Genomic DNA, 14,226 nt, shown 5'->3' with positions numbered 1-14,226 from the left:
GCTGTTCCAGAACTGGGCGGCTTCTTTACATGTTGTTTGGCAAAGTCTAATCTGGCCTTTCTATTTTTGAGGCTGATTAATGGTTTGCACCTTGTGGTGAACCCTCTGTATTTGCTCTCATGAGGTCTTCTCTTCATAGTAGACTTAGATACTGATACACCTAGGAGAGTGTTCTTCAATTGGGTAGATGTTCTGAAGGGGTTTATCTTCACCATGAAAGGATTCTGCGATCATTCACCACTGTTGTCTTCTGTGGGCGTCCAGGCCTTTTAGACTTCACAAGATCACCAGTGCGCTCTTTTTTTTTTTTTTTTTTCAAGAATGTACTGTTAAATTTGGCCACTTCTAACATTTGTGCTCTCTCTCTGATAGATTTCTTCATTTTTTTAAGCCCAACAATGGTCTGTTTCACTTGCATTGAGAGCTCCTTTGACCTCATGTTGTGGGATTACAGCAACAGCTTCCAAATGAAAATGCCACACCCACCTGGAATCAACTCCAGACCTATTAACTGCCTAATTGATGATGGATTAACTAAAAGAGGGAATAGCCCATGCAACCCATTAAATCGCTTTTGAGAGAATTGTCCAATAACCTTTGGTCCCTTGAAAAATAGGCAGCTACATATAAAAGAGATGTAATTCCTAAACCCTTCCTCAAATTAGGATGTGAATACCCTCAAATTAAAGCTGAGAGTCTGCACTTGAAGCCCATATTGATTATATAACTGTATATTCAACATGTTTTGGTAAACTGCTAAAATGCCAAAACTTGTCACTGTCCAAATAATCCTGGACCCAACTGTATGCATGCATACACACACACACACACACACACACACACACACACACACACACACACACACACACACACACACACAATGGGGGTGCATAAGTAGGTATACGGGGGAGATTTTTCATACCTTCTAATTACAATTTTGAGGCAATTTTGAATGAAGAAACACAAGGAGATGGCATAATTAGAAAAATAGCTTGGACCGATGAAGCCAACTTCAAACTTTCAGGTGCTGTTAATAGGCACAACTGTGTTTATTACTTAACAGAAAGTAGGAATTAGACCTACCGGTAATTGTACTTCCAGGAATCCATTATGACAGCACCACAGGTGGTTGCCCTATTGACCTCTATAGGGACAGGAAGACAGAGAGGTTAAAAAGGCCCCTGCCACCACCCACTTGCCAGTGTTTTTCAATTACTACACCAGGATGGATATTTCTAGGGATAATAACTGACATGTTACTTGCACAAATCAGAATCCAATAAAGCGAGGGAATGTAAGGGTGCTGTCATGATGGATTTCTGGAAATACAATTACCGGTAGGTCTAATTCCTACTTTCCAGTACATCCCTCATGACAGCACCACAGGACCAATACCAAATTATAATGCTCAGGGCGGGACTACGGATTGGAGGACTTTCCGTCCAAAACTTAAATCCGTATCTGACAGAACATCTAGCCTATAATGTTTGCAAAACATATGATTGACCAAGTGGCAGCTCTGCAGATTTGGTCCCTAGAGGTTTCTCTTCTTTCTGCCCAGGATGCCAAAACTGCCCTCATTGAATGGGCTTTAATGCCTTGTGGGGCACATAGTCCTTGGTACTTGTAGGCTTCTTGTATGGGAGTTTTTACCCATCTCGCTAGAGAGCCTTTTGAGGCTTTCTTTCTTCTATTCTTTCCCCCATACAGGACAAATAGATTTTTATCTCGTCTCCAGGAGGAGGTTCTTTCCAGATACTTTAGAATTGTTCGCCTGACATCCAGGCAATGGAATTTTTCTTCTTGTTGGTCTTTAGGATCTGGACAAAAGGAAGGTAGAATTATTTCTTGTTCCCTATGGAAGGTAGTAGATACTTTCGGAATAAAGGAAGGATCTAGCTTTAGAATGATCTTGTTTTCTTGTACTTTTAGGTAAGGTTGTATGACCGATAGAGATTGGATTTCTCCAATCCTTCTAGCTGACGTAATAGCGACTAAGAATGCAGCTATTAGAGTTAAAAAAAAATGCATACTAATCGTGTCGAGCGGCTCAAAGGGAAGATCGCAAAGAGCGTTTAGCACTATATTTAGATCCCAGGTAGGTACTGATTTCTTTAGGGAAGGTTTCAATTTAGAAACTGCTTGAGTGAATCTTCTGATCCACCGATGTTCAGCTAAAGGAGTATTGAAAAAATTACTTAAGGCTGAGATCTGCACTTTTAAGGTACTAGGGCTAAGCCCTTTTTTGAATCCGGATTGTAGAAAATCTAGGATTTTCGCGATGTTGGGAGTAAAGGGGTCTGGTCCTGGATCTCCATACCAGGAACAGAATTTCTTCCAAATTTTTTGATAGATTTTTGAGGTAACTTCTTTATGACTTGAAAAGATGGTTGAAATTACCTCATCTGACAGACCGTGGTTTCTAAAGATCTGCCTTTCAAGATCCAAGCTGACAACTTCAGAGTTTCTATTCCCTAAAAGAATAATTGACCCTGGGAGAGAATATGCTTCTTGACTGGGAGCATGATAGGGTCTTCCAACGCTAGGCATTTTAGGATTGGAAACCAGCTTCTTTTTGGCCAATAGGGAAGAATAATTATGAGCTTTGTCAAATCTTCCTGGATTTTTCTTAATATCATTGGTATTAGAGGAAACTGAGGAAAGGCATAGGCCAGATCGATGTCCCAGGAATGGGATAATGCATCTACCCCCAATGGGTTGTCTTTGAGATTTAGGGAGAAGAATGTCTCTACCTGGGAGTTTTCCTTGTGGCAAAAAGGTCTATTTGTGGATAACCCCACCTTCGGGTTAAGGACAGAAAGACTTCCCTGTTTAGGGACCATTCTCCAGGGTCTACTTTTTCCCCCGACTATGCAGAGACTGATAGGACATTTTCTTCTGCTCAACTGAAAATTTGCACAGAGAGGGCCTGAAGAAGAGTGTGTGTTGTTCCCCCTTGATGGCGAAGAAAGGACACTGCTGTTGTGTTGTCCGATAAAATCCTTACGTGCGTCCCTTTCATGATGGGTGAAGCGCTTATGAATGTCTCCCATAAGGCTTTTAGTTCCCTGAAGTTTGAGGACATAGTCTTCATCTGAACAGGCCATGTGCCTTGAAAGTGCCGGTCTTGGATTACCGCCCCCCAGCCGTGTTTGCTGGCATCTGTGGTAATTACTACCTAAGGAGAAGTTCTCCAGGGGACCCAATTGCTTATGCAGAGCCACCAATGGAGAGATGATTTCACGGTTTGGGAAATCCGAATCCTTGAATTCAAGGAGTCCTGTTTTCGATCCCACTGGGACAGGATCAGATTCTGTAAAGGTCTGGAGTGAAATTGACTCCATGGAATGGATTGGATGCAAGACGTCATCATTCCCAACATCCGTATTCCTTCCCTTATGGAACAGGAGCTCTTCCCCCAAAATTTCCTCACTTCTGTCAGTAGAAGTATTTGTTTCTCTCTTGGGAGGAAGGAATGTTGAAGGCAAGAGTCTAGCAGCACTCCTAAGAAGACCTTCTGTTTTTGGGGAGGAAGACTTGACTTCTGGAAGTTGATTATCCATCCCAATACCTGTAGCAGGGAAAGAACCGGTGACCGATGAGTGTTTAAGATAGACGTAGTATCTGCTGTCAACAGGAAATCGTCTAAATATGGGATAATTATTATGCCCTGATTTCTTAAGAATGCCATGATCTCTGCCATAATTTTTGTAAAAATTCTGGGGGCGGAGGAAATGCCGAAGGGGAGACAGAAAAACTGGAAGTGGAGAATGGAAGGAACGTTCTGAATCACAAATCTGAGGAATCTCTGGTAAGTGGGGTGGATAGGGAAGGGATAGTACGCATCCTTTAAATCGATCATACACTGACGCTTCTTCCCTTATTAGAGGAATAGTCGATCTGATAGACTCCATCTTGAATTTGCAATATTTTACCCATTTGTTCAGTAACTTCAGGTTGATTATTGTCCTGTAAGAACCGTTTGGTTTCTTGACTAAGAAGATTTTTAAATAGTGGCCCTTGAATTTTTCGTTGTGCGGAACTGGAGTAATTGCTCTCAATTTGAGCAGTTTCTGGACGTCCGGGATAAGGATCTGATCAAGATCTCTTGCTTGGTACTTGGTTATTGGAAATTTCTCTGGAGGAATGGAGGAGAATTCTAATTAGTACCCTTCTTTTATAATCTTTAGAACCCAAGGGTTCTGGGTTATTCCGGTCCAGTTGGAATAAAAATGTAGGAGTCTTCCCCCCACACTCTTGGCGTCATTGTTTTGAGGTCTGAAATGAATTATTGGGGTTAAGGAGATATCCTCGACCCCTTCCTCCCTGGGGGTAACTCCAGCGACCGGACTTTCTTTTCCCGCTGTAAGGTTGGCTCCCTCTGTTGGCGAAACCTCCAAAACTGAGGGGATTTTTAGGTTTCTCTTCTGGAAACCCCTTTTTCCTATCTGCTGCGCTCTCCAGCAGGTTATCCAGGAGAGGACCAAATATCAGAGAACCTGTAAATGGGATAGAACACAACTTGTTTTTGGACTTCGTATCTGCTGACCACATTTTGAGCCATAATGCTCTTCTAGCAGAATTTGAGAGAGCTCCATTCCTGGCAGCAAATCTAATGGATTCCGCTGATGTGTTTACCAAGAATCCAGTTGCCATCTTTAGTAAGGGCAGAGATTCTAATAGATCTTGTCATGATGTTTTAATCATCAAATGGGTCTCCAGCAGGTTTAACCATATAAACATTGCTCTTGCTACAGATGTGGCCGCGATATTTGTAGAGATCAAAGCGCATGAAGATTCCCAAGCTCTTTTCAGCAGCCCGTCTGCCTTCCGGTCCATGGGGTCCTTCAACTGCGAGGAATCTTCGAAGGGGATTGCGTTTTTTTTTTAGCAACCCTGGCTACTGGGACATCTACTTTTGGGATCTCATCCCAAGATTTAGTGTCTTCTGGCTCAAAGAGAATTCTGTTTTGAAATTCTCTTGAGATGAGTCTTTTTTCCGAATCCTCCCATTCAGTCGTTACCATTCTCTTGAGATTCTCATTTACCGGAAAAATTTTTGTTTTCTTCTCCGTTAGGCCCCCAAACATCTCATCCTGGATGGTATGGGGTTGGTCTTCTTCGAGAATATCCATGGTCTCCCGTATAGCCTGGATTAAGGTATCGGACATCTCAGAAGAGAAGAAATGTTTTTCTCTTGAGTAGATAAAGTTGAAGGCAAGAGTTCCTCTCTTCCTTCTAACTCACCCTCCGATAAGTAATAACACTCCTGCTCAGAGCCAGACCCCTGAGATGGTGGGCAACATTTTTGCTCCACTTCAGTCCATGACCTTTTTGCTCGGCAGTGTGAGAGTGTTCCTTGAGGAGGGGCGAGGGAGGCTACTGAGTCACTTCTTCGCGAATCATAGCCCTAAGTTCAGACAAATGTCGGTTGTTCCTCTTTTAGTAACTTTGCAATACAATCTTGACACAATTGTTTCCTATGTGACTCTGGCAATTTTTTCGCACAAGTCGCACATTTTTTGAACCTTCTTTTTATCAGTTTGTCTCTGAGAGGAATCTTTATCCTAAAGAAAACAGAAGGCAGGTAAAGTATGGTGTACTTACATATGGAGTCATAACCCTTACCCCAAGGGTTAGACTCACGTGATCCTGGGACATATCCGGAATTCCGTCAGAACGAGGACATTCCATCACCGCAACAAGTAATAGACAATGCAATATCCAATCCACGTTAGAGGTATCCGCTCTAACTACATACCTGTGCGGGTCCCTTTAAATGCGGGAGTTTTGAATTTCCCGCCTTCCAAGACGGCCGCGGACCGGAAGTAGCCTGACGTGATTTCCGGTCGTGGCTATTCGATTGAGGTGCGGCCGCGTCATGGCCGGCGACTGAGATTTCCGTCTATGCGGCCGCTTACGAGGATGTTTGCCGGTGCTTCCAACCACATGGAGCTGCCGGTCCCCGCATGGTCACGCAGCCCGGAGCCTGCTTGGGGATCCCGAACCCCACACACTACTGGAAACCTGCCTAGGATTCTTAAGGTAGGTGTTTTAGGTTGGGAGCTAAGGGACCTCTCGTTAGAGGGGTATTGGCCTAGGCCCTAGGAGGAATAGAAGGAGGAGTGCACAGACTCCCCGATCTTGCTCCCTGCCCATTTTCTCCAAGAGCGACGTCTATCTGCTCCTGACCCTGGGACAGGAAGAACACTGGCAAGCGGTTGGTTGGAGGGGCCTTTTAACTTGTCTTCCTGTCCCTATAGAGGTCAATAGGGCAACCTCCTGTGGTGCTGTCATGAGGGATGTACTGGAAAACCCCCTTGCAACAATTGAAGAAGAACAGTTGAATCAACCTGGGGTTACAGTTTGGGCGGCCATTTCATGTAAAGGGGTAATTGGACCTATCGTCATTACCTCAGATCTGAACCTTAACATGCTCCCAGAAACTGTAATACCACAACTGCAGTTGGAGCATGAAAATGAAGACTTATTTTCAGCAACATGGAGCCCTCCTCACTATGCTTTAGCGGTGTGTAATTAATTTTCATGACTAAAAATTAGCCAATAGGTGGACAGGTAGACGAGGCCCGGTTGAATGGCCACCACGATCACCAGACTTTACCCCGATTGGCTATATTCAAGAAAACCACGCACGGTTGCCATGAAACAAATGCCAATAAATAACTTTGTGCCGAAGTGTGCTTGAGTCTAAAAACTAGATTACAGTAATGTGTAAATAGTGAGGGCTGCCAATTTGACCATATAAGAGACTGTACTTAATTGTTTTGTTATTCTATAAAATGCTATTTAAACTGTACACCTATTATTTAAACTCTATACCTACTTACCCTGTATGTGTGTGTAAAATGGTATTTATTTTTCTGATGCAAATTTGAAGAAAAGACCCCTTGTTGACCATGCTCAAAACCCCTTCTTTTAAACCTCTGCAGAAATTAATATTTTCCTGGCTGCTCATTCAGCGATAACACACCAATTTTATCTCCTGTACTGTGGGGTCATTAAGATATGATGGTTTGTATTCCATTTTTTGATTTTGCAAACTATGAAAATGGGAAAGAGCTCCAGAATAAAAAAAAAATCCACTTTGAATAGTTTTTAAAGAGGCTCTGTCACCACATTATAAGTGCCCTATCTCCTACATAAGGAGATCGGTGCTATAATGTAGGTGACAGCAGTGCTTTTTATTTAATAAAACGATCTATTTTCACCACTTTATTAGCGATTTTACATTTATGCTAATGAGTTGCTTAATGCCCAAGTGGGCGTGTTTTTACTTTAGACCAAGTGGGCGTTGTACAGAGGAGTGTATGCCGCTTACCAATCAGCATCATGCACTCCTCTCCATTCATTTAGGCTTATACTAACACATTAACAATATTGAAGTGTTTAGACAGTGAATAGACATTCCACGGGATGTCTATTCACAATCTCTGCACTTCCTTACTCTGTCTGTGGTAGTTACAGCAGAGGACGCGTAATCTTGCGAGATTACGCGGTAAATGGCAGGTTACAGCGAGATTACGCTTTGCTCTGCTGTAACGACCACAAAAACAGTAACGAAGTGCACAGATTGTGAATTGACATCCCGTGGAATGTCTATTCACTGTCTAAACACTTCAGTATTGTTAATGTGTTAGTATAAGACAGCACATAGCGATCTAAAAGGATCCCTATGCGCTGCCTAAATGAATGGAGAGGAGTGCATGACGCTGATTGGTCAGCATCACACTGCTCTGTACAATGCCCACTTGGTCTAAAGTAAAAACACGCCCACTTGGGCATTAAGCAACTCATTAGCATAAATGTAAAATCGCTAATAAAGTGGTGAAAACAGATCGTTTTATTTAATAAAAAGCACTGCTGTCACCTACATTACAGCACCGATCTCCTTATGTAGGAGATAGGGCACTTATAATGTGGTGACAGAGCCTCTTTAAGCCTTCCTGCACTGTGCCTAATAGTATGGTGTGTGGAGCAGCTACTTTACACACTGGGTAGCGTGGATCGGTAAACTCCAATTTTAGATGTCACTTACATGTCAATAGTGACCGTGGCACCTAAGTGGTTTTACAGTGTAAGGGAGATCCTCTGTAAGCGTATCGGCGCCATGCAATGGCGATAAGTTTTCAGGCATCCGGGGCCTGAAAAAAGTCTGCCATGTTATGCGAGCCTGATAGGCATAATACATCGTTATACAGGAGTATTGTAACGTATTATATAAACAATCAAAGGATCGAAAGTTCATGTCGCATGGTGGTACATAAATTTTTTTTTTTTATAAAAACAAAAACGTTCAGTTTAGTGTATTGAAAAACAAATCAAAAGTAAAAAAAAAAAAAACGGACAAAAATATATAAAAAAAAACAATTGGTATCGCCGCAATCATAACAACCCGTACAATAAATGTAACACGTTATTTACACCATTTGGTGAACGTAAAAAAAATAAAAAATTAAATATAAAAAGCCAGGGCATCATTGCAGTCCTGAAGAATAAAAGTTAAATAAAATTGATGGCAGTATAACAGTTTTCTCCCATTCACTAGAATGGGAGAAAGCTGTATTACTGTGCTCCGCCGCTACGAATGTGTTGGCGTTGTACAGTATGAATCTGTAAAGGGGAAGCAGCGCTTGCCGGAGCATCCGCAGCCCCTTCAAATAGCTGATAAGTGGTGGCGATCAGACATTGATGGCCTATCCTAAGGATAGGCCATCAATTTTATTTCACTAGACGATCCATTTCATGCCCTTGTTCACACAGTGCATTTTTTAAGCCAAAACCAGAACTGGATCCAAGAGAGGAGACACTAAGTCCTCCATTAATATATTTCTTCTGTCTAGGTTCTGTACCTGGTTTTAGCTTAAAAATAAATGCAAAATCTTGATCAAATCTGCACTGTGTGAACAAGCCCTAAGCCAATAACTTCTATGGACTCCAAAATGGTGTCAATGAAAACGACAACTTGGACGGCTAAATACAAGCCCTCATAAAGCTACATCTAAGGAAAAATGTAAAAAAATGATGGCTCTAGGAACGCAGTGACACAAACCTAATTATTTTAAAAACAAAAATAAATATTGTGCAACAGTAGTAAAACATAGAAAAAGAAATCCCAAAAACAATGCCAGAAATGCGTTTTTTTTCCCTTCCAACCCAAAAACTGTAATAAAAAGTTATGCAATACGTTACATGCACCCCAAAAAGGAGCCATTAAAAATACAACTCGCCCCACATAAAACAAACCGTCATAGGGCTGTGTCAAAGGAAAAATTAAAAAGTTAAGGCTCTCGGAAATGGCCTTAAGGGGTTATAGTTGCCTTATCAGTGAAGTTGGGAATGTTTTTATGACTTTTTTGCTTTGCACAATTTTTTTCTCTTATAAATAAGTTCCATAAAAAAATGTCTTTCTTCCTTTAACTCACCTGTCCAGTAAAGGACATGCCTTCTTGTGATTTAGTGAAATCCACATAGACCTGGTTGGCGCGGTGAATAACTGTTGCTACAGCTTCCAGGTACTGTGGAGAGGACGTGGCCAGGAGTGGAAGGGCAGCAAGGGGGATGTGATCCTGACTGTTTGACAAACAGCCTTCGTCATAGCTGTATGGACTCAAGCTGCAAACACACAAGCAGAGCATCTGCATTAATACCACTTTGCTACTCAATACCTGATCCGTACTTTATATGTACCAATGTTGTTATTATTATTATTATTATTAATAATATATAGAACTATAAAATTATGTATTTCTAAATCTACATAATGAAATTCCTTTAATCCGGCATTCAATAATTCAGCAATTCTGATAATCCGGCACCCATCAGATCCCATCAGTGTCTCATAAAGGGATTTTACTATATATCTACGGTATCTATATATCTATATATATATATATTAAAGGGATAGCAATATTTAAAGGGTAACTAAACTTTCAGCATGTCATGGTGACATGTCAGAAGTTTTGATCGGTGGGGGCCCGAGCATTGAGCCCCTCCACAGATCGCTAAAACACAGCAGCAGAAGCGCCTGGGGCTAGTGCTGTGCTGCTTCATTTCTGAACGACTTTCCTCGGATAGCCGAGCGATCGGTGTACGGACTCAGACTTTCTAAAGTTTTTTGAAAGTTTAGTTACCCTTTAAGCTTATGGTTCTACATGGTTTTTACAGAAAAACGAAGTGAAAAGTTTATTTTGAACTTCTGTCGGGTTTCCTTTGCATTCTACGGATGGAGTAGTGATGGAGTAATCTGCTGTAAAAAAGCAAAAAAAAGAAACCTAACTGATCCCATTAATATCAATGGTATGTGTTATACTTCCATTGTAATATGTTAAAATAGAATCTCTAGAGTCTTGACTCCAGTGTGAACAGGGCAGGAAAGGAATGATTTTTTTTCCCCTAGAAAAAAACAAAAAAAGGTAACATTTACATCGCAAAATCAATGGAATATTTACATCAGTGGAAGGAATTTCTAGAATGGTTTGCCAGACTGTGTGCTATACAATGATAGCACATTATAGAAGGTGCTGTCACAGGATGTCACATTACCATCGGCTACAGATGTCAGGGGAGTGAGAACAGAGCTACCTCGCACAATGATGGTGACAGGACGGGTCACAGCAAGCACAGAATGATCAGGAGTAGATATCCAGCAAATATCACCTATTATAACAAGCTAGGAGGGGATGGGAATGTTTTATGGTGTAGAAAGCCCCAACTCAAAATTCCTGCAGTACATAGAATTCTTACCATTGTCTTCTATTTTAAAGTGTATTTATCCATTCGGTTTCTCGCAAAGCTGAGACAAACAATATGGCTGTCATTACAGTTTTCACCAAAGGGTGGTCCACCCAGCTTTCCCAGACACAGATAGGGAGCAATATCGGAAAATCTGTCTGTTTTCATATATGGCTTGTTCATGTATACTTCCATAAGGATTTTTGGTATTTCTAGATTTCTACACTGGTTTGTATATATCATAAAAGCCCTAAATGTTAACCGTTTTTCTTAACGAAGTATATGGAAAGGAATGGTCACCCTGATGGGGAGATCTTCGTAAGGCTCCTCAGTACACACAGCAGGCTGTTCACACAGTAAAACAAATGCAATATACCTGTATGGCCAGTTTTGATGCAGTTTTTGGTGCAGGCTTTGGCTCAAATTTTTGGGACAGCCAGAAGTGGATCCAAAGAGAGGAAAGGTATAAAGAAAAGACGGACGCATCTCCTTTCTTCTGAGTCCACTTCTGTTAGACAAAAAAAGAACTGATCCAAAAACGCCACCAAAATCTGCATCAAAATTCGATCCAACGGATGAGGTTATGTGATTTGTTATTTTAGAGATTAATGATGTCTTTGGCCAATTAAAATGCAAGTTGATCATGTGAGTTGTAAAGTTCTGCATTTTAACTGCAGCCGATCCTTAAAAGAAGTAAAGCACTGCTATATTAAATCTGAGGAAGAAGCCTTGGTATAGGGTGAAGTTTCTAGAACATCAAAATAGCCTAGATTCACCAGCTAGCTTTACATTATCAGCAAGGCTGGGTCTGAATAGCCAGGTGCCAAGCTCTGGGCAGGTACTGTTAAGTCCTGCATTGTCAAATAGAAGGGTCTGCAATTATTGGGGCATTATTCTCAGCTGAATGCATGTTGGGTACACTCCTGGCTTCATTTGCTTACCAAAAGTGTCCCTTAAAATTTTTTGCAATGTTGGCAACTATGGAAAATTCATGCTAAATGCCCACTCCTCCATCTCAGTTGTGTAAGTACTATTAGTAAGCATGATGGTACTATGGAGAGTGGGCCAAAGGAGTGGGGGATCCCTGTAATAGCATAGCAAGCGCTGTAACTTTCTTCAAACTCGCTGTACTGCTGTGTGCTGCGGGTGTCACGTCAGTACAAACTACACCGCAAACTCAGTGATGGAGAACTGCAGGAGTGGAATAGACTACATAAACGATGCTTTGTTAAGGCAAAGAAGTGTGTAAATAATCACATTACCCCGAGAATGTTATGGTTGCTGCCAGGTACTGCTATACTACAACTGTAATGCCAATGCACCTGCTATCTTATGTTACATGCTACTGTACAATACAGAAACCTACTTACCTAGTAGTATTATGCTAGTTGGCATCACTGTCATAACATAGAAATGCCAGTCAGCAAAAGTTTTAATGAGTCCACCTAATCAAATAGGTGATTAGAGTCGGGGCTACATGCGACTAAACACCGTAATTGTAATTTTTGTGATAGTCACAAGGTTGCTTGTGCCTTCGACCAGTTTGGAACATTTCGGCCGAAACTACATATGTATGGCATGATCGGACGAAATGATCATTTGCCACTTTGCGCCAGCCCAGGCAGTCAGTAGTTTTTATTTCAAATAAAAACGAACTCCTTGATCAGCCAGTTAAGGCCCAATTCACACGAACGTGTTTTTGCGGCCGCAATTCCCACGAAAATCCACGGGAGAATTGCGGCCCCATTCATTTCTATGGGGCCATGCGCACAACCGTAGTTTTTACGGTCCGTGCATGGCCCGGGAGCCCGCACTGCAGAAAGAACGGACCTGTCTTATTACGGCCGTGTTCTGCGGTCCGGGCTCATTGAAAATAATTGCCGCGGCCATGTGCATGTCCCGCAATTTGCGTGCGGCTTGCGGCTGACAGTCCGCAGCCGGCCGACCCGAAAATCATGGCCGTGCACACAGCTACGGTCGTGTGCATGAGCCCTAAGTCTTTACGGTTGCACAGACGATTGATCGGCCACGCGTTTGCTCCATTCAAAGAGAGCAATGATCAGAATGTATGGGGACGGATGAACATTAATACAATCGTTCTTTCCCATACATTTGTATTCTGTCGGCTGCAAATCCCGTTTACACTTTTTGCTGGCCGCATAGAAGATACAGTCGTTTGTTGCCTCATCACTGCCCTGTTTACACAGTATAGGTGATAAATGTCTGAGGAGTAGGAGTCCGACCTCTGTTGCCCCCATTGAAACCCGAGAATGGGGGTCCCTGGGAGCACTGTGTGCTCTGTCAGGTGCATAGAAAGTGAATAGAGCGGTGTCGGGGCATGGCATTCGAGGACCCAGCAATTGGGCTCCCACTGGTCAGACATTTATCACCTATCCTGTGGATAAGTGATAAATAATCACTGTAAGAAACCGAAGGCTTAAGTTACATAGGGACGTCAGAAGTCAAATATTTACCTCCCAAAAAAAATCTGACATGTCTCCATCCATATGTTGACAAGGTAGTTTTATGTTCATTTAAAATGCATTTTAAACGTCGCACAATCTGCTTTACCTGCAAAAACTGCATTGACATAAACGAGCAAAGCGAAACTAAAATATGTTAAATTTACGTTCTACTGTCACGCATTGCATCTAAATGCTGCTTTTATTGCATAGATTACTTACCTAATAAAACGTTATCACTATTTATAGGCAAAAAAACTAAAATGTCGTGGCGGATTGAAAATGTCATCTTAAGTTTATTCTGTTTTTTCTTATAAAGTTAGTTCCGTTTATTCTTATGAATTTTCCTACATAATCATAACTTATAAATATAGCCTGTTTTGTTTGTTTGTGCCATCACAGGGAGCAAAGTCGTGACAACAAGGTAGAGGATTACAATGGAAAAAAGATAAAGACTCACTTGGATACCAGTGAAAATGCTTCTGAGCAGATGGCTGGACAGGGAACGAGCCTGACAGCAATGTGTCCTAATGCCGCTGGGTAATGCACCCTCATTACTGTGTCAAATACAGACTTGATGGTATTGACGTCACCCTGCTTGGAATTCTGATCTCCACTGCCAGTATCCAGGATATTGCCTCCATGAAGTACCAGGATTAGCACGTGGACTTTACATGGTTGCATAGAGGCTTGCGCTGATTCATCCTGTATAAAACAGAAAAAGAATTAGACATTGTCCCATTTATTTTAAATGGTTTATAGATTTGCCTTTTAGGTATTGATGGTTAGTTCACAAATAAAACTGCAATGGCATGCAAGAGATTTCTCAAAGCAACCGAACCAAAATTCTTATTTCTCCTAGAATAGTCAGTAGTATGGCCAGCGCACACAAAAAATTACAGGGAAAAAAACAACTATTCTACATTTTGTGTATTGAAGATCACACATCTATTTCTCTAAGGCCGGATTCACACGAGCGTGTGCGTTTGGCGCGCACAAAAAACGTGGCGTT

General features: G+C 41.7%; 1 protein-coding gene across 11 annotated transcripts in view; it reads right to left on the bottom strand.

The window, feature by feature from the left end:
* PITPNM2 (phosphatidylinositol transfer protein membrane associated 2) overlaps positions 1-14,226 on the bottom strand; it is a 352,986-nt gene that overhangs the window by 83,210 nt on the left and 255,550 nt on the right. For all 11 annotated transcript variants that reach the window (XM_075834044.1, XM_075834086.1, XM_075834087.1 and 8 more), the window contains 2 exons: positions 13,675-13,919; positions 9,444-9,633 (listed from right to left, as the gene is read on the bottom strand). In XM_075834044.1, the coding sequence (XP_075690159.1) occupies positions 9,444-9,633; positions 13,675-13,919 (435 nt within the window). The remainder of the gene's footprint in view (positions 1-9,443; positions 9,634-13,674; positions 13,920-14,226) is intronic.

The sequence above is a fragment of the Rhinoderma darwinii genome, chromosome 1 (assembly GCF_050947455.1).
Source record: "Rhinoderma darwinii isolate aRhiDar2 chromosome 1, aRhiDar2.hap1, whole genome shotgun sequence".
Lineage (NCBI taxonomy): Eukaryota > Metazoa > Chordata > Amphibia > Anura > Rhinodermatidae > Rhinoderma > Rhinoderma darwinii.
Note: the sequence above shows the minus strand (reverse complement) of the source record. Positions and strands in the feature narration are given on the sequence as shown.